This window comes from Pezoporus occidentalis, unplaced genomic scaffold, assembly GCF_034315485.1.
Source record: "Pezoporus occidentalis ecotype Australia unplaced genomic scaffold, CSIRO_AGI_Poc_V1 ctg52, whole genome shotgun sequence".
Classification (NCBI taxonomy): domain Eukaryota; kingdom Metazoa; phylum Chordata; class Aves; order Psittaciformes; family Psittacidae; genus Pezoporus; species Pezoporus occidentalis.
In genome coordinates, this window is record NW_026915858.1 from 1,014,175 (window position 1) to 1,040,313 (window position 26,139).

Consider the following 26,139-nt stretch of genomic DNA (forward strand, 5'->3'; position numbering starts at 1 on the left):
ACCTGCAGTCCATTCTATTTTGTGGCAGAAATTCTTTGACCTTGAGGAAGAGAATGCGTGCTTTCTTAAAGAACAGAAGAACACTTCCCTTCCCAAATTAAATCGTAACAAATATATGGTGACTGATGGAGCTGCGTATATTGGTAAGTAACCATATCTCAAGAAATTCTAGTTTGTAGCCAAAAGCCTGAAGTATCACCCATTTGTAAATGAGGAAGCTACAGCTGACATGCTTAAGCAATAGTTAATTTCTTTCCTAACCTGGATAGAAACTGAGCTTTCGGCTTCTTCTCGTTTACAAACTTCTCCCCCTTCCCCCAGGAATCAGTTTCTCAAAAGCAAGAGTCTGCTTTCAGTGTTTAAAAAGAGCCTGAGAATACAAATACAGCACACTTTATGAAATAGGCATAAATTGGCATATTAACATATCCTGTTTCTACAGTCCAAAGAAGATGCACAGATCTCCACTTCCCATGTTATTACTAAAGGTGTAAATACTGTTGTACAGATGACTTTCATCCTCACCTTCTGAAGTGTTGTTCCATTTACTGCAATGGCATTTCAGATACCCTCTTAACAGCAGGTACAGATCTAAATAGTAATTGAGGTTAAAGGTGTATTTAAGTAAAGTCTCTAGCAAAAGTTCATTATCCATCAAATGCTTACTGAAAACAGGCTGATAACTTACTTCCTCTTAAAAAAATATGACTGCTTGAGCTGTGCGTGAGCTGCAGGATCAGAAAACTGCAACTGAACTGAAAGGTAACTCATGAGATTTTATAAAGCTAAGACAGAAAAAATGCATTCTAATAGGCTGCAGCTTGATACTTTACTAGCTTAATTACTCACTCTCACTGCAAAAGGCTTAAAGCCAGCAATTGCAGAGGCAATGAGTGAGGGCAAAGGCTGCAACCCAGGAGCATTCTGCCAATGCACACGCAGGGATGCAGAATCCCAAGTCATGCAGAGATACAACCAAGAGCTACTCTGAAAAGCTCACCTTGCTGGGCTCTAAGCACACCCACCCACCTACCCTGCTCTCAACCTGTCCAAATCTTATTTTTCACTTCCAGTAGTGCAGCTTATTCTTCTTGTCTCCCAAATGTTTTGAGTCATTGTGTGTGTATTTTTTTTACTCTATTTTAAATTCCTTCCAATAGCCAGATCAAATTTCAGTAACTTAGAACCTGTCTACACAGCATGGATTCTTAGCTGAGCTGGTTTTTTTCTTTCCCATTGTCCTTACATACTTACATATACATAAATGAAAGAAATACATACTGAAAGCTGTGTACAATGCAAATATATGTTAAGGACTTGATACACCTTTTACTTGAAAGCTTAGGAAGAAATGTCCCATATGATGAGACTTAGAACTCTTTTCTGCTGAAGTAGGTGAAATGATACTGAAATAAAAGGAATAAATTTCTCAGATACCTTACTGTTTATGTATGTTCAGATGTTATTTTAAAAGCTGACCTCTACTAACAGCATTTTTTTTTCTCCAAAATACTGCATATGTTGTAAATGTACAACTTAAATAGTTCTAGTTCTAGTGAAATAAAAAGAAATAAATGAAACACTTGGTTTACCTGTTCTCCGTTAATCCAAGTAACCTCTTTGCCTTGTGATCACCAGGATTTGGAAAGTTCGTTTGTTACCTTAGATTTCAACAAAGGCGATAATAACTGGCATAAAGCAGTAAAACCTGCTTTTCTTTCCTGAAGCAGTATCTATCAATGGGTAACTTGCGTAAGACAGATCTATTGGTTTGGGTCAGCACTGCCATCTACTTTAAATTATTTATACAGGAAAAAAGCAAAATCATTCTTAGCACTGAAAAGGCTGATAAGGAAAGTAGATGGCGTAATATTACACTATATGCAAATAGGAGAGCAATTTAGTTCTGAATAAATAAAAGAACCTGGTTTCACTTCTTATGAAGGATTAGAGCTGTTAAACTTCCAGAAACTCTGCACTGCACACTGGTATGTAATGGAGTTTTTTCTTTCCTGCTAGTACAGAAAACTTACTTCTGCCTGTGCCCAGGTAGGCACTGGGACAAATTATACTGTATCATGCTGGATTGGCTTTGGGGAGATCGTTTTTTTTTTTTTGTTTTCTTTTTAGTGTCAGAAACTCATTGTAATTTCCTGCCTTTACTCGTAGGTAATTTTGATTGGGTAGGCAATGCTTTTACACAGAATGCTGGAGCTGGCCTTGTTATCAACCAAGCAGACGCGGGAAACAGCACGAGCATCATTAAGCAACTCAAGGCTGTTTTTGAAAGGGACTGGTATTCACATTATGCCAAAAGTTTACAACCAACAAAAATCCCAAACTGCTTTAATCACAAACTTAATAAAGTGACATCAAATAAGACTGCCATGAGCAATGTGAATTAGAAAGACTATTTTACTGTTTAGTATGGCGATGAAGAAATGACGCTGGGCTGTAGCCCTCTTTCTTTCATATTTACAGACAAAAGACATAAAAAGCAAAAAAAAAAAGTTTGGTGGGGGGGTGTTTTTAGGAAAAAGCACACTTATATAAAAACTGTCTAAACTATATTCTCTATATTGAATTATTTAAGATTTTCAAGTTTGTAACTTCTGACACTGAATGTCATTTCTGCTTCCACGTTAATTTTAATGTTCTGTGTTTTAATTTAACAGCATGTGTCAATTTTTCTGTTTCAGTTTTAGGATTTTCCCTTATTGCAAACCCGGCTAGAACAAACTGTGAGGCAAAATCAGGATTCATGCTATGAAAGGCAGAATTCTAACATCAGTTATTATTAATGTTCAAGTAGATGGCAGGTTTACTGTGTTAGAAAACATAACAGAATAAGCAAACTTTCACCATACAAATCATTCCTTTTAAATAAATAGCCAGTCACTTGAATGCTTCCTTATTTGAGCATTTAGTTTGAGTATCACTCCTCCATGTCTTCAAACTAGCCTTAAAACACATGAGAGTTACATGACTGGTAATTCATTTATCTATCTAACTAGCTCCTAAATGTATGAGAAGGTATTGGGGTTGGTCTCACCAAATTCATCATAATCCCAAAACCCTTTCAGATAAATGGATTTTTTTTAATCAAAGTAATGTGGATTCCTTTCAACATAATAGTGATTGCAAATGGTGTATGTTTCATCTAACAAAATCTCTGGATTAATAGCAAAGACCTAGGACTGAATTTTTTTGGTTTTTTTTTTTTGTAATCTCAAGGAAATGTCTTCCCCAAGTTTAATATTTATCACGTGAGAGTCAGCAGTTGCGCGATGACTCATTATCACGTTATCATATTTTATAGATTATGCATATATAAAAAACTCAAATACTGCTTTTTAGGAAGGTCAAGGGTTATGCAAAATCATGCAATTGTTGTTAAATGTTCACAGTCATTTTGTTTTATTTTACACCTAACTTTTACTTAAAAAAAAAAAACAACCATGAAATGGCACTTCACACACACTGTCATCCATCAGCACAAACAGAAATAATTTGCTCTTAAACAAAAAGTTGCATATAGATGTTTGACAATGATTTTTCTCTAGTCAGAGCTGTAATAGCTTCGTTTCATAATAAAAATGTTTCATTACTATCCCTCTGCTTCTGTGGAACAAATACAGCCATGAAAGCAAACTGTGTTCTGCTGGTTTTAAAACTTTCACAGAACTTTTTGTAAAATGCACACTTTTTGCACCTGGCTGTATGTATGAAGGCACACTTCAAAAGCAGAAGAAGGAAAACCAACCATACCCCAAGGTACTACTTTAATCTTAAGAACAAGTTAAAAACTGTGACTTTCAAAACACTGGTTTCATTTACAAGGTCAAAGAAAGTTGACATTTATTTTAAAGGAAGCACAGCTTAGGAAATTCTAATGAGGTAACATATGCACAACTTCAAATTGCCAGCTTAGACACACCACAAAACCAGTTATGATCACAAAAGGCACACTTTTGACAAAGAATAATTGTTTCTTTTGCAATTGCCAAGATTTACATCATCTTACTGAAAACAGTTACATAAAAATTAAAAGTTGTCAACTTATACGGAACAGATTCTGCATAGCCCTACTGCTTAATAACATTCTCTAATACTCAGGCACACGTGCTGTTTATCACCTCCCCCCCCCCCCCCCCCCAACAGAAAAGCATATACTCTTGACATTCATGTAAGAAATAAGTGAAGGAAGGATCTTTGTGAAGAGTGATTTGTGTATTTTCTTCTTTCTGTATATAATTTAGAATATGTACAGCAGGTATGGGAGAGTGATCCCCAGCACTTAATTTACTTGGTGGGGTTTTTTTGTTTTGTTTAAGAAACAAGTATTAATCCATACTGAATTCTAGTGAAAATTTCAAACGAGTTATACCACCATTGAATTTAGTCTTGAGTCAAAGCTAAAGAATACCAAATCAAACAAACAAAAATCCACCACATATTTAGAAGCCAGTTATTTGTAAAGCTTCTGACACCCCCAGACATGGGTGATCTTAACGCTTGATATAAACTTAATACTTAGTCCTTAGATAAGATACAAAAACACCCCAACCAAACAAAAAAACCCCACTGTCCAGCATTGTTAATTGTAACACCTGATGGCAGTAACATACAGGAATGAATCAATGTATTTTTTTCCCTCTTGCATTATGGATACTAGAAGTGTGTTAAGTATTTTAAGACATCTTGTAATGTGGAGGTGATAACGGAAGATCCGAGTGGAAGGGAACTCTGTCAGATGATGAAGCTAAGCCATCTGTTTACAAAATAGGATTTAGTGATGAAATCAGACTGGAGTTACCACTGACCTTCTACTTACTATATCCAATGAATGGGCCAGATGTAGTAGTTTTACTGGACAGATACTAGGGAAATACAATCATGAATGTTAGCGAGATGCATTCGTTTACAAATGTATTCTTACTGGCCTGATAAACAAATACTGGTGCTTCAATGATGCCCCCAAAAGCAATGATATGTAAATGTACATTTTAAAAGTGCATTTTGTTGAGGTTTTATGAACAGAAAAGTTTTGGGTTTTTTTAAACAACTTTTGATGTATAATAGCAGTCAGCCATCCTACATACAGACTGGCAGACTCAAGTTTCAGATATTTTACTAACTGTTTAGAATGGCAGCAGCTCCAAAGTAGTACAGAAGGCTCTGGTCTGTTACCTTAGCCAAAAGACAAAGTGCATCCTTGGACTTCAGCAAGTAGGAAATTAAAAATACCAGATTATTTTTTGAAGTTGTTTAAGGGGATTATACTCAATTATTTGGTTTGGGTTAGCACTGTTACTGTTTGACTAGATTTGCTGTAGCAGCCTTGATTTTGGCTTCAGATCTTTTTACCACTGTAAATAAATCTGGAGCAAATCCATTATAGAGCTTGCACATGGGTTTAGCAGGGATCAGAATCGAGACCTGCTTGCTTCCTCTTGCTTTAGCTCTCCTGTGTAACACCGTTGCATGGGCTATTTCCAAATTTAAGGATCTGCATTCAGTGGTTTCTCACAGACCCCACAGGCATAATCCAAAAGATGCACTTTCTCTAATCCCCTTGTAACTGGCATTGGTAACTCTGTTGTATTAAAGGCAATTTCCTAAACAGAATGGCTTTATTCTTAAAGAATACAGACTGTAATTGTTGTTTGCTGCAAACATTTACTAGTGCCTTATTCATACAAGCTTTTGTTTAACTGCCTCTCACATGAAGTTCTGCTAAAAATGTATCTAGTACTGCAGCATACAGCAACCTTCCTGAGACTACATATTGTGTAGTCTACAGGTGTTAGTAATGAAAACTAGAGTCACAAAAAGACAAAAACTGAATGTGAGATGTTGGTCCAAACCACAAGCACATCTAAATTTGAGCATTTTTATCCAAGCCCAGTTCTACAACCGAATTTCACAAATACTCCTGTCTCCGCTATCAACTAATCCGCAACACAGAATTGTTCTGTCCTGCCACGGTGTAAAAAATAGGTAAAATCTGAATTTCCCCAACACCTGGCTGATACTAAAAGCATAACCACAGAATTGCTGTAGGCAGGCACAGGATGAAGTCCAAAAATCATGCAGTGGTTACTTTACCATTCTTGCATGTTAAGTCTCAAGTTGCTTTGAGCTGGCTTACCATTTTTTCCTACCTGAATCATGAATTAGTATCCACAACTATTCTCATCTTCTATTCCAAGGCCAGAAGAGCATGGATTATGTGCCATGGCACAACAGCCATAGCTGTACCCTACAAGGAACAGATCTGAAAAATTAAGTTTTGCGCAATACAGGGCCAAGTGTTCCTTCAAGTAAATCCAGGCTCTGTGGGTGTTAGAAACAAGTCAAAATGCCTCAGAAAGCTATTTTTAAGACATACCCGTTATTCACTATACTACTAGCTACCTAAATTCTACTTCTTCATTGAGATTTGCATACATAAAAACTGGACTAAGCTGTGCGTGAGTACCTGCCATTTAACCCTAAAAAGAAACTCAGTCAAAGAATTTCTAGGGTATTTTTTTTGTGACTTTAGTGTGTACTTACTGAAAATGGAGCAGACTTTCTCACCAAGATGCTAAAGACATCAGCTGGCTACTCCAGTTCTTCAAACTGAAATCCTTTATAAATATTCCCATCCTGAATATCATGTGCTTGACTCGTGAGAATGGCCTTATAGAGTGTGCTAAGTTATCTTAAAACCATTTTGGACTTCAAAATTAACTCTTCATTTTAATACAAAAATACTAACTACATGTATAGTATGTTTCCAGATAATAATTTCTGGCATTGTGTTTTAAGTCTACTCTTATGCCTTCTCTACGTATATATTAATGTTTTTTTAATCACTGTTAATCCAATTCAGTCTATGTAAAAAAAAACCCAGAATGAATCCTTGGTGTACTTACATTCACAATAATACCTCCTGAGTTGAAGGCACCAGTAAACATATTCCGCTGGTAATACTGCATAGTATAGTAGCTCAACTGATACTGTAGGGCAGTTGTTTTTCTTAGCTGTAGTTTTTCACTTTAATTACTGCTGGATGTTATTTATGAATTTCTCAGTGTTAAATCAGGTTGCTGTTGCATCATCACTTTGCACAAATGCCTTAGAAGCTTGCCAAACTAGCATGTAAAAGAAACCTCATTCAAAATAGTTTAGACAGGAAAAGAAGAACTCATACTTTACACTCTGTGGATGCTGAAGTCAGCAGATGAATTCCAGTCTTATAATACAGTGGAGCTTTCTATTGTACCTCCTGTTTTGACTAGCCCTGCATGGGCTTCAAAGAAAAAGTCTGTGAGAATTGTATGTTTGAATAATCTTGAGATCAGGAATTTCCAGAGAATCTGACTGAAGAATCCAGCTGCACTGAGCCGGTTCAACATAGTAACTCGAATAGGGTTTTTATGAAAACACATTTCTATTCCATATTCATATGCTACAACTGCGTTAACACACTAAGGTTAGGCTTTCCATAAAGTTCAAAATATACACAGGAAAAAAAAAAAAAAATCACATTATTGCGAATTACTCTGCTATAATCAATAGAGGCAGCTCTTTTGTTCACTATGCTGCAGTTTTACAGGAAGACCTTAATAAATCTTTTTAATCCACTGAAGTAAACATGGCAATTTTCCCTTTAAGAAGAGAAATAAGATTGATGGCTGATTCAGGCTACAGAACAGAATATAATAAAATGGCTGACAACTGTAGCATTCCAGAGGACGGTTCTGTGCTCTTTTATGTTGCAGGGTGACAAACATGAATGATACAAATATTACATGTATCACAACAGTGTTCCGTGAACACCTGTTGGGAACTGCATCTCACATCATTGTAATATCCATCCCTCCTGTAACAGTATAAAATGGAGTAAGGGTAGAGAGGAAGGGGCAAAAATAGCTGCAGAGGCAAACCAATTTGAATCAGACTGAGTTAATGGACTGGGTGCTGGCCTAAAAGCTCTGGGCTACATTCACATTTTGCTTCTCTGCCTGGGAAATCCTGTATTTCTTATGCATTCACCTTGCTTTTCTTTATACAAGTGAACTCCTATGGTTGTTTTCAGAATGAGGAAGGAACCTTTGACAGCTACAAACTTAAGAGAAAGAAATCAGCATGAATAAAAGCCCATCAATTTCTATGTAGTAGATACTAAGAAGTAAAGCAGTATTTGAAATGGGGCTCTTCCTTGTATGTTAGCACTTTCTAGTGTTATATAAGCAAGGATTTACAACATAGCACACACCTGTAAATTCCACATCACATACAGTATTTGCATATGTTCCTTGAATATAGGGTCAAATCAGACAAATAGCACTCTGAACTCCTAATAAATTGGTGAAAACTAAGCAAAAGTATCAGGTAATCAAATTTGACAAACTAATCACACAACTAAAAAACTCTACACTCTCCTCCGCCCCCCAAGTGCTATTATATCAAGTTCATAAATTACTTAGGAGCTGCAATTATTTTCAAATGTAACTTTGAGAGACTTAATGGGGATTTTAATTGGGAACGAATCTTCACACGAAAGATTACAGGCATTGTCTAAGCAAGACAGCATTTAACAAACTGCACAGCTCTTCAAATTGGAGTGTGTGGAACAACATTTTATTGACTGACTTGCTAAGAAATGTTTTCAAGTGGATTTGCCCGGTATACAATTACTCCACATTATTCCTTTTTTGTAATTCTTCAGATAACACTGTACCTGTATTCAATGTTTTTCTTGAAATTTGACAGAAAAGCAGGAGGCTTCTAGAAGTGACAGCTGTTTCTTCCTAAATATCACAGAGGTGTTCTGCTCTCACTTGTCCTCTCACTGTCTCCTGCTTCTTCAGCCACCCAGTTGAGGTTTTCACTTGTCACTGCCTGCCAAGCAAAGAAAACAAAATATTTTTAGTTATCTGCTGCTTCTGAAAACTGCTGGCTGCTCAGCATGCTTTTGTCCTTTGAGCAATTCCCCACCTAATGTGATATTAGAGAAAGCATAATGAAGGGGGTCAAACACATAATTCCAGTGTCCTCATATAGTTCCCCACCTGGAAAGAGGCATGCAAAATCTGGAAGAAAAAGAAGGTGGGTGGTGGGGAAGATGTCTGGGAAACTTCAAATGAGGTAGAGGTTCTTCTGGTGGCTTCATTTTAATCTTGTGTAAGCCACTCTACCATACAACCAGATTTGTAATGACTGAAATGTGCAGCTAACTTTGGCATGAAAGGGTGAGAAGTCAAATACACCTTGTCTTTAGGAACTGAATCAATTTCTTCACTTTCTAAGAAGGGTGAAAGAGGAAGGTAAAAAAAGAGAATTAGTTGTCTCCTTTTTTCAAGGAATAGCCCAGGTTGCTACTAGAAATAGAGCTGATGATAAAAGTTTCAAAATGAAAAGCAAAGATCTTACACATCCAACTTCTATCAGTTCTCAAAAGGTGGTGCACAGCTGACATACCTGTGGGAACTCAGAACTCAGAGCTTAGTGCTAACTAACTTCTTTGTGGCAAACTGTCAGGTTTCTCAGGAGACCTCCTTTTCCTCTGTCTCACTATACTCAAGACAGCGGTGACATCTGCTTTTAACAAGCTCCAGATTCTTCAAAATAGATTATAAAAATCTCTAGATTGTTATATCTTCAGACTAGGTAGTAACAGATTTCCAAATTAGATTATAACAATTTTCCCTGTGGAAAGAAAAAAAAATGAATGACAAATTCAGTGAAGGACTCAAAGAACCTAGTACAAATACTAAAATGCATAAGAAATCAGGACCAAAACCAGAACACACTCTCATTTTTCTCAATGTTAATTAAAAAAAGAATTGGAAAAAGAATGAGAGGCCAGTGCAGTGCCCCAGAGTAATGAAGTGGGAATTTATAAACCAAAACACTTATGTTTGTGGACAGTCCCCACATTTAAACTGCTGTGAACCACTATCTTTGATACATGGTACAAAGGTTTCAGCATTCAAAGTCTAATGTCCATGTATGCAACCTAAATGGCAGGTGAAAAATGGGGTTCTGTATTTATAGAGAACCTACTGGCAAATAATCATTAAAAAAAAATAAAACAATCACTTCTCACAGCATTTATGTCTTCAGATGTCAACACAGAGGTCACAGTGAACAAATCTGGAGAAAGATAGGAAAGCAAAATCTGTGGCAGCAAGCAAGCCAACTGAAATAACCTTTAAGCCCATTTTCCAAGTGCAAGTTAATAGAATAAAAGCACTCAGATGTCCCCATCTCAGATTCCAAATAGCCTTGTATCAGATTCCAAACAAAGAGCTGAAGGTCCCCACACACATGCATGGAGACACATCCTCAAAGGAAGAATTAGCATCTGTGCCAGAAGAGCTTGGAACATGTCTAGTACAATGACTTGCTCCACTGCTGTCCTACTGACAGGAAATAGTACAGCTCTTTCTAGAAAGGGCCACATACCATTTACTAGAATACGGGAATATGCCCATATAAAGTAACTTGGAATAATGAACTACACCTGGCCCACAGCACAGAAATACATCAACGTAACCATTTCTGATAGCACATACCAAAGCCATCTACTCACCTTTTCATTCCCACATTACACATGTGCCAAAGCTCACTTTTTTATAAACAAAGGGCAACGTGTCTCTCTGAACTAAACATTCCAGAGAGGATTATACTTTTTTCTTTGGAAAAAAAAAAATAAAACCCAGAGAAAACAGCAACCACTGCCTCAATACTCCCTTTTCCCTTCCACTCCACTTTTTCATTGTCAAATGTTTCCTCTATCTCCCCTTCTGTCTCTTGCCTTTTTCCTTTTCAAGCTATTTCCCACATGCTGTTTCTGAATCCCCTGCAAGCCTTGCACAACTAACACATGCATTGCCTCCAGGTGTTTTGCTCGCTGTTGTCCTGGAGTCACACACCGGGTTAACTTGCCAAGCTAGGCAATAACAAGCAACCCAGAACCACAGACAACTTCAAGCCACATGACCTCAACTTTACCCTCCAGGTGGTATTCAGCCACAGAGAGGGTCTAAGCTGAGTACTGTCATCTTGTGACAGTTAAGGTGGTCCAAGCTCACCACTGTACCCAACACCACCTTCTTCAACAGAAGAAAAAACACCTCTCTGCAAATGTATTTTAAATCTCAGAGTGTGCTGTTGGCACTGCATTGTGTTCCCTACACAACCTAGAAGTAGCAGAATTTCTTTGTAAAGTTTGCAGAGCAAAAAGGATACAGACTATTTAAGTTTACTACTATACCTCTTCTGATGGAATAAAATATCAAATAGAAAAAAAAATCTGTCTAAAGTTATTTTGAAAACTGCATGGCCAGCTTATGCAGTAGCTAGATATGTGGCAAGGTGGCAGTGTTACTCTCTAAGGAGAATACAATAAATACGCTTATATATTTCGTTCAATTCAAGCACTGCATAGTCTCCAAGTTCTGCTATGGGAAGTATGAGTAACTTCTCATTATCTTTCCTATTTCAAAACACAGTATTTATCACAGATGTGTACCATACAGCAGCATAGCTTAGGCCTGTTATATAGGTCAGTATCTGCAATGCACACGAGAACATAGATTGCCACTGCAAAGGAGAGTGGCTGCAAAATCTATTTTGGATAATCCAATTTGTATTTGAGGAAATCAATGTGTGGTCATTTCTAGAACTGTGAATATAAGGCAACTGCTGCATGCTTGTATATTTGATGAGTTTTATTATACTATATCCTCATATGAATGCCTATGCAGTGTAAATGCTTTAATATAAGATACTACGTGTTTTTTTACACATTATTTTCTATATGATGCTACATTTTCCTGCATGTTTATCCAATTTTTGTGTTGGTATAAAGTGCAAGCAGGAAGACACATGATTTTAGTAACATACACAGCAGCTATTCAAATCCATTCTAAAAACACATTCTTACATAAGACTTTTAATTTGGCGAGAAATGTGCTTCCTTTTGACAACGGGCTTGGTTCACAGGACTACCCGTGTAATTTATGTTTACTTAAGTAAAAAACAAAACCAACCAAAACCCTGAGTCTGTAAATGGGGCTGTTGACTCTACCACAAACCAAATATCCATATGATTTGACACCTTTGAAAACATAACTCACCTGCTTTTACTAGGAAAACAGATGACCTGTACTGATTCAAACAGAAAAATAGTGCTCTAACTGAAGCTCAAAACTGAGCAGCTGTTGTGTTTGGTGCTGCAGGATGACAATGTAGCAATCTCTTTTTAATTTATTTTTTATTTAAACAATACTTTCTCATACTTAATACACTGAGTTCATGTTATTTGACTGTGAACTGGGCCCACTGTTTACCATGTTATTATCCATAACCAAAGTTCAAGGTTAACAGAACCGAGGTTGACTTTGGTTTTGGTGAGGTTTTGTAGAGGTGGCTTGGCACAGCCAAATGCACATGCTGTACCAGTGCATTTTAAACACAGGGTAACCACTGGCTGAAAGACTGATGACTAAGCATTGTCAGTTCTATCTTGCACTGCTGGAAACTAAGTTAATGATGTAACACTAAATCAAGGAAGTAATGCATTAAAGCTATGTAAATATTTTTATTTATCAATGCTGCAGCATCATAGATATCATTTTTCACTGCTTTGATATCCAAGGATTCCTAATACTACACGAATGTATTTTCATCTGATTCATCTTTTAGTTTCAGTACTTTCATTCAAAGCAAAGTAACTTCTATTTCTTTGTACTGCACTGAAATAAAAGAATCTTGTTTCAGTACATAATGCTTTTGTTATTCTTTCTGGTCTGCCTCTGTCAGTGCTTGCTGCCGTGAGCACTGAATCACAGATACTAGTCCCTAACTCTCAGTCTCCTGCACACACACATACTGAAGGTGTACCCAGCAATACAGGCAGACTGCCTGGTGCCTCCAGTGAAGGCTCTGCTGAGTCTGTGAGCAGCACTGGCACTGAGTGACTGTGAGCATCTAGTCAACTTCACAACTACTGGAACACAACATATAACCTGTTTTAGGCTTCAGGCACATTAAGCGTAAATCCCACTTTCAGGCACATCAATCTCTATCACACAGGCTATATCCATCCTGTGTGAACATTAAACAGACTCTCAGGCTATAAAGCAGTCTTTTGACTGTATTTGTAATTAAGACAGGGGCATGGTATAAGCTTGAACAGTATGTAGTATCATCCAAGTTGTTACCACAACTGTCCTTCATGTTGGCCCACAACAACCGGCACTCTCCCAGGCAATGCCCAGCTGCAGCATTACAGGACAAGATGACTTAGCAACTGTTTTCAATGCAGTCTCACCACAGCTACCCTGTAGGGAAAGAGGAAAAGGACAGGTAAGGCAGTTGGATGTCAGTCAAACTGTGTCACTTAGCTGTACAGCCAAGGAATTACTCCTGGCTTCTTTTGGTGTTTAGATAGATACAACTATTCACACCCCTACAGTTATCACACTCCAAACCTGAACCTTAGCAGCAAGTCCTGGTGTCAGACAAAAGAAGTGTTCTCCAGGATGCAGTTTACCTGTGAACACTTCAACCCAACAGGGAACTGGATCCATCTCTGAATTTCCAATTCTCCCTTGACTGAACAGGACCGATTGGAAATGGAAATACTGCCCTATTAATCAGACAAGAGAAAACAGCATTTATCAAAGCAGGTCTTGTAATAGTAGGAGAAAACAAACAAACAAACAAAAACACACCAAAAAAACAAACCAAAGAAAAATAGAAGACAGAGAGCTTACCAGCGTCTGTCAAATTCTAGTGAATAATTAAAAACTGCCTAATTGAGCTCTGCCAAGATGAAGGTCATAAAGCCTCATTCAGCACTTCAACCCCAACTTTTTCTTGGGGTTATAGGCAGGAGGCAAAGCAGACGTGTAAGAAAAAACATTTTATGTATGATAATAAAATTGAAGCATATGAAGCCTGACTAATTCAGTGGCCTTCTACAATGGAGTGACTGCATCAGTGGACAGGGGAGAACTACAGACATCATCTACATGATGATGTCTGGCCCTTAATATAGTCCTCCATATCATCTACATGATGATATGGCCCTTAATATAGTCCTCCACAACATTCTTGCCACTAAACTGTAAAGATACTGGTTGATTGATGACTGTGAGATGGATAAGGAATTGCTGGGTGGTCATGTCTGAAGAGTTACAATGAATCAAGTGGCCCTGCTGAGAAGGACTTGGGGGATACTGGTGGATGAAAAATTGGGCATTAAGAGGCAACTTGCTCCTGCAGCCGAGAAAGCTAACTGTAACACGGACTACATCAAAATAATTTATGACACAGACAGCAAGAGACTGGAACAGGCTGCCCAGAGAAGCTGTGGTTGCCAAGTGCTCGAGGACAGGTCTTTGAGCAACCTAGCGAGACATATCCCTGCCCACGGCAAGAGGTTGGTCTAAACAATCTTTAAAGGTCCCTTCCATATGATTCTAGGATTCTGTGATTCTAAGATGCTGCAGTAAGTTACCTCAGTAGCTCAGGTTATCATCTGATACCAATAAAGGAAACAGTCACATGGCTTAGAGTCTTGATTTCTTTCTTGTACACTATACAACTTACCTGAAAGTAGCTGCTTCTGTAACACAGCAGTGATACAGGTTCTACATTAACAAGTAAGTAACCTTGTACAGAATAATTCTTAGCCAACAAAACCACAAGCAGCTAGACTGACTTTTGACACAGGCAAGACACATGAAGCATAAAAACATTCTACAGAATAATTTATTATTTGGGCATTTGCATAGAATGATTTAAAAGGAAGAATAGTTTCTTCTCCCTTCTTGTTTATGACCACCTCTCATTACTAAAGAATACAGAGGCTTGTTGGCATGCTCCACCTCAGAGTATGCATGTGTCTCTTCTCCCCCTCATGTTTTCAGTTCCAGTGCCACACCTATGTTTTTTTATCTCAACCCCCAAGTAGTTTGCTCTGGATACAGCTGTAAATGATAGCACAGCCTGAGCTAATGTATGCATTTATGGTGTAGAATTTTATTTGCTGTTCTAGCTCAATATGAAATCAGGTTAAAGCCTCCCACCTGAACCCCGGTACAGGCTTTGAAAGCTTAATGTACAAAAGGTAAAAGATGTGTAACATGGAATAGCCCAGGTCCCCTCACATGTCCCAAGAAGCGAGTTACAGAAATAATGACAATACTAACAAATCTCTGTCTAAAGACCGTCATGCTTCGGAGAGAAAAACCCTTCCCACAAAGAGCTGCTGTTGTGGATAAAGCAGCCTACCACAAAGGACAGAAGGGATACATGCACAGAGGTGGGAAAATGTTGGCTATGGAAATGAGTGTTGTGTAACAGCCTAGTATTCTTTCCATCAAAGTGTGGGCTACACAGACTACAGAAAACAAACCAGGGACTGACACAAACCAGCAAGTAAGATGACTCCAAACATTTCAATACTTGAGATAAGCATTATGTTATTTGGAGGATCCTGTAAATAAATTCTAAGGTGTCCATACCTTATTACAGTAATCTATTTCAAGTAGGCACCCTTTTCCTTAGCAGAAAGCTGCAACTCCCAATTCTCCCAACAAGAATAATCAACAGCCAATACTTACCCAAACCCCTATGGCTTGTGCAACATAACCCTCTCTGAGCAGAGTCAGATATGAGTAGACTCAAATTAAGATCCTAGTTGGAATCTGGGAAAGCAGGAGCTACCCTGGATTTCTCATTTCCTGGGAGACTGCCACAGTCACTGGGATTTTCTTTTGCTTTCACATTCTCTTAAGACTACAAGAGCCCTAACCAAAACAACTAAAAAAAGTCCTAAACAAATCCTCCTCCAACTTCCATCTAAAAAACTTCTAACCAGGTCTACTGCTACGTAATTAGCTCTACAGAGAGAAACTCATGTTCCCTGCAGTTTGAAAATGAGAAGAATAAGCAGCAGATAACATTTAAACAGAAAATGTAAAGACTGACAGGAGATGAGAGAAAGTAGAAACTCCGAAGATAACCACGGCTCTCAGTGGTATGTGCTTTCGTGAAGGCTGCTTTATGTTTTACCAGAAAGCCAGCTTCTAATTGCAAAGGTCACAAAGAGGTAAGCAATACTTGGCCAGACTTTGACCCACACTGTTCCACAATACAACGCCTGACAGATTTCTTCACTAAATACCACAGAAGTGAAGAGTTCAGAGCAAGGAGGAAGAACCAATTCTTGTGCAGAGAAACTTTACCTTTACTCCAAAGATACTTATGTCCCCCTTTATTCTGTCAGAGCATCTCACTTTCATACTTCCTATGTTTTCTGCAAGACAATTATTCTATTCAATTATTGGATTAGTGCCCATTTCTGCAGAAATTATACACTTAATACCAAAAATCTGCATCCAGAAACTCAATATTCTTTTTTGCATATGCAGCTTCATATCCTATGAAGTAGGAAAAATCTTAGTCCTATTTACAGACAGTAAGCAACTCTAACTGCTTACTGAGAAAATTAAAAAACCTTCAGTCCCAGTAGCTGAAAAGAAACCAGCTGCAGACTGCTACCATTGGACCACTACCATTACTGCGCAGGAACAGATTTTATCCCATTCCCTGCCTTTGATAGCATCCAACAGGGTCTGTGCTCCAGTGGAATAAGATGATGCTGGTGGCATTAATGGGTCCCCTTTCCACTCAGAATCACATGCAATAGGATACAATAAACAACTGCTTTCTTACAAGACTGCCTAGGCATAAACAGGCCACATTTCAAGTATACATCCTTTTCAGGCTTTATTTCCATATCCAAAGCAGCACATACTTTTTATCAATTAAAACAGGGCACTGATCCCCAAAGGTACAGACATCTCCAACTCAGAATTTTGCAGTTCCCTCCAGAAGAGGAGCCCTTGGCTAACCTCTGATTCATTTTTTAATACCAATATTTATTTTTCCCAGAGTGCCACATGTTCTCAAGCAATACGCTAAACTGAAAGAAACGAGCAAGTGACAGCACATGTAGCTGAGCACAATAGCAAATCAGCTATGGTATGCTTCTGGATTTAGCTATCACCTTTGGCATCGAGTGACATTTTAATAAAAAAAATAAATGAAATAAAATAAAATACAATAAAATAAAATCACCAAAAAAACCCAACACAACAGCACCACCGCCACAAACACCAAAAACAACAAAACAACCACAAAACCCCAACAAAAATTACAACAAAAAATCTACAACAAAAAGCCATTTTCTTTTACATACTGGTTTCTTAACAACATGCTCTTTAAGGTAGCTGAAGGGCATAACATGCCAATAGCATGTTGAGACAGTCAGTCACTGGTGAAATGACTCCTGAACTGTGTATACCTATTGCCCAAACTCAAACTCTGTTCCACTTACAGAACCCTGCTAAATACAGCCCAGGTTTTAACCTGCTTCTTCAGGCTAAAGTAATCCAGGTCAATAAACTGTACATATGCTTCAGCAAGAGAGCCAGAAAAACACTCAGGTGTTTGGCTCATTGCAATAAATCTTCCAAATCACTTCATTCTACTGTCTCACAACTAACAGTGAAAATGCTCATAATATGACACATAGGAAGACTGAAAGAGTGCAAAGAAATCACTGAACAGCAATAACCTACTTTCACAGGGCTCCCACATTTCAACTTCTTTCTTTGAACGAAGTTCTATTTGCAGACAGAGGAGGAGGAGACTTCTTCATATCCTTGTTCAGCCTGCAGTTTAAAATACTTTGAAGATATATATGCTAGATAATGCAAAGATGAAACCACAAATCATAGTTCAGTACCAAAGCATTATGTTCCAGTCACTACCCTGTATCCTATTTATGGCTATAGCTAGTATCAAACCAGCATGGCAGTTAAGTCCTTAAATGGATTTTACTGTTGATGTAATATAATAGTCCCAAAGACTATGTTCGGAATACTAACACATTTCAAAGGGGTTTATGAGCTACCAGAAAGGTCATGTCTCCTGTAGCAGAACCAGCTTAACGAGCTCATTTTAAGGGCTTATAAATGCTTAAAGCATCTCAGCTCATGTAGAACTGTCATAACAGTAGTCAAGAGTATCTGCAGAGCCATGCTCAAAAGTTACAGACCTCATTGTACAACCTAATTTCTAACCAAAAGTGCCATTTAAATCAATGGGATAATTCCAGGGAGCACCAAAGGGTGAGCAAATTAATTTCTATTCATACTGATACAAACTTTTAAAGATTTGAAACACTCAAAATTTTAGGATGGCCCTTTCAAAATGGACAGTGGTTATATTAGCAGCACAGCAAATACTTTATAGACAAGTAAAGCAGCAAAGTCTATACCCACTGATTTTTCAGTCCGAGAACGCTCTTCCGAACAAATTCAGTTTTACAAAAATGTCTTTTGATCTACAAGCACAGAAAAGATGGGCAGGGCTGTGGAACTAGCTAAAAAAAAACCAAAACCATCTTATAGACAATCAAAACCAAACTGTGGCTACCATAACACTCTGTACAATCTAGTCCCCCACTCTGTGAGTATTAAACTGCCAGCAGAAACAGTGTTTTAAAATAATTATTTTCTTCATCACCTGATTTGGAGAAAATGTATTCAACCATGTCATGGGACCCCCAAAACAGCCAGATGCTACAACTTCACCTCTGCAGATCTGTGTTTCAGTGCTTGCAAGGAAATGGTGCAGAAGAATCGAAGTCTGCACCCCACCACTGATTTATACTCTGACCCAAGTCTGTATAGCAGAAGTCAGTTTTCACACTGAAGAGTGAAATTTATCTCCATAGCTCACATTTTTTGCTGTCACAGTGCCTTCCCAGAACTAATGCCTCCACAATGTTTTCTCTGTATATTATAGCAGCAGCTGTTTGACATGCATGTCTTTGTGGTGATTTGATCAAAGTCACTCACACAATAAGTGACATAAATACATAACCTGTATGTTATGGGGCAACAAACACTATGCTTCCGTGAGAGAGCAATCCAAGACAACAAGCTGAATTTTAAGTTGCATTGTAACTGCAAAAGATATGGCAGGCTAGCATAAACGGGAAAGTGGAAAAAGTAATGAACTCAAGAAGAAAAGGTTGAATCATTAAAATTCCGAGCCCTAGTCTGTCTGCTGTCCAAGCAGGTTTTAGAAGGACAGAGTTTTTCAAACACTCTTCTTATGAATTCCCATACTAGGAGTCTGATCACAGAAACAGCCGCACAGGACTAAGCTGCAAGATGAGGCCCTGCAACCATAGAACAGAAACAGTAACATTTTGGCTAATGAACCCACAGCAGCAGCTCCAACCTGGTAATGACAACCCTTCCAGCTATTTGCTCCACCATTAGGTTTAAGTTACAACATGCCTGGAGTCCCAAGCCTTCTCTAAAGCTCCTGAAAGCTCTTTAACTAGAATGTTTGTTGGAGTAAGCCAAAGAAGAAAAGGTACACAAGGCAATTACTTTTCTACTTTGACAACCATATGTGCAATATAATAAAAGATGAAGGAGAGCCTTAAAGTTTTGATAAGAATGAAGCTCTTTAAAGATATTGGCTTCTTTACCTTTGAACAGTCAAATGAAAGGTTCAGAAAGGCCATTATAAAGTATTCTTTACAGAAAAATGTTTTAAATGGCCTGTTCTTCCTGTGGACCTAAGGTAAAAAATACATCAGAATAATCTAAAACCAAAGTATATAACAAAATGGTAAAATTATGCTCTTTAGCACTTGTAAATCCACATTGTCAGAAATGCACATTGCTGACCTTGGCACACAGTGGACAGACATCACATTAATCCTGCATGCCAGGACCAGACGTTCACACACGACAGAACTTGCTGCATTGCCATTTTTACAAGAAACAGAAAAGCCAGTTCTCACAAGTTTTATTTAAATACAGTATAAAACTGCTTATATGCAATTCCACCAAGTTTTGTTAGCCTGTTTTGCATTTGGTTAGATGAATAATGTGGAAGGGGGCTTTACTATTGTTATAAAAACCTAGCCAATCTGTTTTAATTGATTTTTATTATAATTAATATCAAGAGACAATAAGCAAGAAGTGCTGGGTGCGCCGGGGAGTCTCCGCTCCGCCCGAGACGCACGAGGGGAACTTCCGGGGATAGTCTCTTACACTTTTTGGTTTCACGGGCTTCTTGGGTTTCAGCCAATCCTGTTGTCTTCTTTTCCCGGGCTTCTTGGGTTTCAGCCAATCCTGTTGTCTTCTTTTCCCGGGCTTCTTGGGTTTCAGCCAATCCTGTTGTCTTCTTTTCCCGGGCTTCTTGGGTTTCAGCCAATCCTGTTGTCTTCTTTTCCCGGGCTTCTTGGGTTTCAGCCAATCCTGTTGTCTTCTTTTCCCGGGCTTCTTGGGTTTCAGCCAATCCTGTTGTCTTCTTTTCCCGGGCTTCTTGGGTTTCAGCCAATCCTGTTGTCTTCTTTTCCCGGGCTTCTCCACCTGTTGCTGGGGTCTTGTCTCCGGGTGAAGAAATATTATGTCTATCACAAGTCTGACTGCCATCTTAGCCCCCATAAATTCCACTCCTTATGTGCTTATTTGTTCAGCGCACAGATTTCATCTCTAAGTTACCTACCCCCCTCCTTCCTTTTCTAAGAACATTTGTGCAATTTAAACAATGAACAAAATATTTCTTTGCACAATACTGCAGTTGACCCAGGGGAATTACTCCCTTGTTTCCTCTTCCTCCTCACTGTGGTATTGACAGGGACACTTATCATACCCTTTGCACATAGCACAATGATCACAAGGGATTCCATCTCCACACAAAGTGCAATAATCACTAGGACCCCTGAGCTGCTGACACGAATCAATCTGATGTAACTCACACTATCATGATGGCTTCCAGAGTGTGTACAGGAATTGAACAGGAATTATATTAATAGCAAAGAAATTAATGAGAGAATCAGGAATCCCCATCTGGAAGTGGATTAATATAGGGATACTGCGCAAGTGATCCCTCTTGGCCTTCTCCCCACCCGAGACTGCGCTTGTTGTACACGAAAGTCTCCTTCAGAATAAAGCAGATTCTCTAACAAAGCCTGAGGAAGTGAGAAATTAGGCCTGATGCTAATTAGTGCTTCCACAGGACTCATAAATGTTTACAAGCAACAAAGGAAATTCTCAGCAAGGACCAGAAGGGCTACACTTGCCAGAGTCAGGTATCACAGTGCAGTTCTGGATGGGTGCTTAAGACGAACCACATATTGTAGGGCCCAACGAGATACAGGCTGCAGCCTGGACAATGGCCAAAAGACGAGTTTGTAGTGTTAAGTGGTTGGAGCCCCAACAGATACATTTCCTCAGAGGCAGTGGGCAGAGGAAAGTGCAAGTCACTAATGGTCCCCTCCAGAGGCAGAACCCTATTCTCCTGCAGCAAAGGCACCTGGTAATATAGTCTGAAACAAGTGGTATACTCCACACCAACTTCGTATCTCTGTCTCAGGTAGATGACATTTTTCCTCAGAACTGCATATGGGCTTCCTGACTTCACAGGTATCATGCCCATAACCAGGCCAGTTTGATCTCATGTCTCGTAATTTGTTACCAAAAATAACAAATTTAACATTTTTATCTCAGCTCTGAGGTCCAGCCAAAGATCTCTGGAGCATCAGTCAATCAAAACCAATCCCAATTGCCTAAATGACTCAGACAACGTAAACAGTAACTCCAAGCCCAGTGAGACTGTATACCATCCTGCTAGATTAGGAATTGTTTGCTCTGAAGAATAACACTTAACACATTGCCAAAGATCAGTTCCGTCATAGCTCAAAGGAGCAACAGCTCATATCAGGAATTTGTGGTTGGTTTGCCATCACAAGAGTACTCAGTGTCAGAAGTCTAAATAAATTCACAGCACATCCTTTAATTTACATAACTGTGCCAGTTCTGGGGTACAGTAGGTCATAAAAAGCATGAGATCAGAACCCAAGCAAAATGACAACATCTCACGGTACCAGTCATCAGATATTTGACTGTAACTAGACAGATGGAAGCAGAAAGCAAGCTTTTACTGTTCGTTTCAGCTCTCTCAAGAATACTCCAACAAGTTGCCTCTTCTTTCAAATAATAAAAAGTGCTTATATACTGTGGAAAAAGGAATTGTGGAAACCAGAAAAATAAATAACTTTTGTTGTAGCAGTAGCGCATCTAGGAATTACCAAGATGTCACGTCCAGTACAAGCTGAGCAGTATAACATGCTGAAGTATACACATACTCCCAGATGGCATGAAGATATTCTTACATACTTTGCTTTACCTTGAAACTAGATTAGGGGTTCATCTCATTTCAGTCTCTCCTGATCTTTCCAGAGCAAGAAGTACCAATTTTTTACCAGCTGTTCTAGTCTCATACATACCTAGTAAAGCTGTTTTCTTCAAATTTTCTGATGTTCCCAGCAGAAGCAAATCTACAGCTAACAAGAATTACTTTGTACCAGCAGCACTGCAGGTAATGAGCAAAAAAGGTTCAAAGCTGATAAATCTATGAAGCATAAATCACAATGTGTCACAGAGCTTTTAACAGGTCTTTTGCTTTGTTCCACAGGAGAGAAGGACTAGCTTCCTCCTCATCTGAGCTCAAGACCGGACACACAACTGTATTTTCAATTGAAATGCACTGCTTCCTAGACATCAGCAATACATTCATAATTCTTCCAAAACAACCCAAAAGGCAAAAGGCCATGTGATGTTGCTTCTGGACAATGACAAAAGAGTATTAAATCCTTGTACTATTACCAAGCTTAGGACCAAAGCCCAGAGCTTAGGTACTGACTGGATCAATACCACCGTGCCCCAGTACCACCTATGCAAAGAGCCACACAAGTTCTTACCCAGTGATGACTCTCAGCCATTTTTCAGCACTGCTGCTCCACTCAGTCCCTAACCAGCATGAGCAGAGAAAACTATCAGAAGCTAAAGCTTAGCAACAGAGGCCTAAACTTATTCTTGTGCAGAGATCAGATACTGGTTCAAACACAAACACCAGTCTATCTTTTTGCCTCTGAAATGTAAGTGGTGAGTTCGTTCCAGCCAGCAGAAAGCCACCATGCTGGCAAAATGAAGGAAGCAAAGCCAGCAACATCAAAAGTCAGTTTAACTACAGGACATTACTTTGAGAAGCCAGAACAGTCCAACTCAAGGAAGTCAGTATTTTTAGTTAAAGCAATGCTCATTTTTTGCAGAGATTACTGACAAATTAGGCTCATGAAGCCAGCAATACCCCTGAAACTACCTCCTGTCCTGAACGATCTTCCAACACAACAGCAAACACTCAGCGTACTAAATCCACAGATTCAGGAAGCCAGCAGCCCCTTTCCTAGGGCACGCCCGACTATCCACACCTGTGCAAAACGAGTACAAACCGCCGACGCTCCAAGCGAGTAATGGAAAGCCTCAACTCTTCCCTTTACCCCTTCCCACCCCTTCCCTCCCCTTCTCACATGACACCGCTGCAGTCAAACAGGGGCTCCCTGAGGCGGCAGCCCCTTCCTGCGCTCCCTGCCAGGCGGTAACCGCAAGCAGACCGGTCTCCGCTCCCCATTACTGTTACACCGCTTCAACTAACTCACCCGAAGCCCCAAGCTCTGGGAAGGCCTGCGGCAGCTCCGGTTGTGAGGCGGGGACGGGCCAAGCTCCACCTTCCCGCACAGCTGGCAGCCACCGCCTGGTGGGGCTCGCCGTCGTATTGAGTGGCGCTCAAAAGGCAGCAGGTGAGGGTGTTGTACGCTGGTCTTGCGGTCACGGTTATGGCGGTTTAGGAGGTAAAAAGGCTGCTTCCTTGGGCTTCTCAGTTATTTTCTGTAGAAAAAAAAAAAAAAAAGTAGGTCTTCTAAGAGTTAGCTCTCAAGCCAGTTAAAAATGGGCTGGTGTCGCCCTTCCACTGGTCCTTTCCTTTGCCTGCCAAGCTGCTGAAAAGCGGCTTTTCTAGCAGAAACATGGTATGGAAAAGAAACGGTTCTCACAACATGGTTACTTGCCATGCAGAAGGATGGCCTGAGCAGTCCACCAGCAGGAGTACACCCATCACTGCAATAAAGAAATACAGTGCTATGGGAAAGCTTGGATCTGAGTTAGAAATTTAAAGAAAGTGAAAACCTAAATAAACCTTCAAAGTGACAGTCGTGGTTTTTGCTGGGTGCCCTGAGGATAAGGGTAGTGGCCAGTTGACTCAGGCTACATTCAGTGCCCAGTGAGGAGGGAGAGCGCAAGGCATGGCCACTGCTTTTCATAGCAGGGCGTTTCACAGCCTGAAGAGCATTCCGTCTTCCGGTGTCCCCTTAGTGAGAAACAGCAGCAATATAATTTCTCTGTGGGACAGGTTCCTTTGTTTCTGGCAAGGATATGCTTGTATTTCATTTATCTGGGAAAGAACAAAAGGTAGTTTCTCTGCACTGATTTCATTTTAGATCTCTGCAGTCTCCAGTGTTGTTCAGGCTATTGCTCTGGGCAATAGATTAGTCTATGGGAAAGAGCGTAACGAGAAGTTGCCATTGGTGAGGGCTGTTACAGCAAGCAGGAGGCTTTGGAGGAACACAGCAAAAGGCAAACAAAGCACAGAAAAAAACCCTTTGTTGACCAAGACAACACCACATGTCACATACATCTATGTATCTGTGGCCTGTATTCAGTCCTGATGCCATAGGAATAACATCATAGTAAGTCTGGAAGGGAACTCAACAGGTTATCCAAGGCATCCTTCTCCTTTTCAGGATTAAAGACAGATCCCTGTAATGCCCATGTGCAGGTTTGGAGCTTACTACCCCTTCTTACACAACAGTGACCAAGCTAATCCCTGCTTATTCACACCCCTCAGAGTCAATTGAGGCAATCTGAAAGATTTAATAGAAACTGAAGTGAATTTGTTTCATTAAGTAATTAAGAAAGTTCAGCCTGAGTTTGTAAACCCCTTTAATGATGCTAATCACCTCCTTATTGCTGTCTGTGTTGACTTGCAATCCTGGATTTGCTCATCATTTAAATGCACAGAGCGCCATGCCTCTAGGTGAAGTTAAAAGTTTGCACAGTGCATGCCTCAAAACCAAGGTATGAGGGCTACAAAAATGATGAATCCTCCCTTATCACTACTGGCTAGGTGCAACCTTTCTTGTCACATTCACCCCAGCTGTCTGGGGACAGGTAGAGGATAAGACTCTCGATAGCAGCTTTGCCCTATGCAAGAAATGACATTGAGCTGAATGCCCTCTTTGCTTTTCTAAGAGGGAAGCCCAGGAGCCCTTAATACTTTTCTTTCTGTGGATATGCATTGCCCTGCCTTGAAAATAGCTGTGTTATGGTAATTGGAGACATAAACTTGAAATGGTACCATTTTTACATTTCAGAGGAATATTTTCTCAGACTCACCCAACAGACTCCTACTTCATCCTTCTCAAGCATCTGAAATGGCTTTTCTATTTGTGATGTATGCATGTATGTCCTATAAGGGGCAAAATAAAGGCTCCTGCTGTTAGGCAATTCTGAGTTGGACTTAACACATTTAAAAGAATAAAGCTGCTCACAAGAAATAAGATGTTTCTCTTGGCAGTAGATATTTTCATTTAACCTTTTTGGTTTTATACAGTGCTCCTGTTCATGCAGGTGCAGGGAGATCCACAGTAGTCACAGTGCTGCTATGATAGAGTCCATCACCAGCAGAAAACAGGTTTCAGAGAGGGTTCACTGCAAACCTGTGCTGTGTACTGTGTAACACTCTGCAAATGATCCTAATAGTCATGGAAATTAGTTCCATTTGGCATGAATCACAAGAGCTGCTAAGTGAGGGCCTCTGAAACAAGCCTGTTAGGAAAGACAGAAATAATGAGCTGTTGTATATTTATTATTTTTTGTTTTAAGCTCATTAAAGTGGGACAGCAGTTGTTTAACAGTTAACTACAGAAATAAGTGCCAGGAATAACAGATACTGCAGTTAACTGTTAAGACTGACTACCTGCCCTTCATCTGAGTAATGTGCATATCATACCTAAAGTATCACACAATCACAGGTTGGTATTTTTTGGAAACGTTTCCTAATGGTGGGTATGGCCGTTACTAAGAAGGCAGAAAATGCACCACAGTAAGGGACCCAAAAGATCTCAGGGAGAATTTCCAG

General features: G+C 39.4%; 1 protein-coding gene and 2 long non-coding RNA genes across 12 annotated transcripts in view; 1 reads left to right on the plus strand and 2 right to left on the minus strand.

The window, feature by feature from the left end:
* The window catches only part of PLD5 (phospholipase D family member 5), a 163,347-nt gene extending 159,900 nt beyond the window's left edge, over nt 1–3,447 (plus strand). For 8 of the 9 annotated variants that reach the window (XM_062637348.1, XM_062637353.1, XM_062637349.1 and 5 more), the window contains 2 exons: nt 29–143; nt 2,170–3,447. In XM_062637348.1, coding sequence (XP_062493332.1) covers nt 29–143; nt 2,170–2,405 — 351 coding nt within the window. In that variant the 3' untranslated portion in view covers nt 2,406–3,447. Of the gene's footprint in view, nt 1–28; nt 144–442; nt 1,104–2,169 lie in introns of those variants that run through there. The other variant, XM_062637350.1, reaches the window with a different exon arrangement.
* The window catches only part of LOC134173400 (uncharacterized), a 58,193-nt gene that overhangs the window by 25,162 nt on the left and 6,892 nt on the right, over nt 1–26,139 (minus strand). The window contains exon 2 of one of the 2 annotated variants that reach the window (XR_009968231.1): nt 8,732–8,892. This is a non-coding gene — a long non-coding RNA (uncharacterized LOC134173400). Of the gene's footprint in view, nt 1–8,609; nt 8,893–26,139 lie in introns of those variants that run through there. The other variant, XR_009968232.1, reaches the window with a different exon arrangement.
* Nucleotides 10,695–13,643, minus strand: LOC134173401 (uncharacterized). The gene is made up of 2 exons (XR_009968233.1): nt 13,553–13,643; nt 10,695–13,340 (listed from the first exon to the last, which is right to left on the minus strand). It is a non-coding gene; the product is annotated as an uncharacterized LOC134173401 (long non-coding RNA).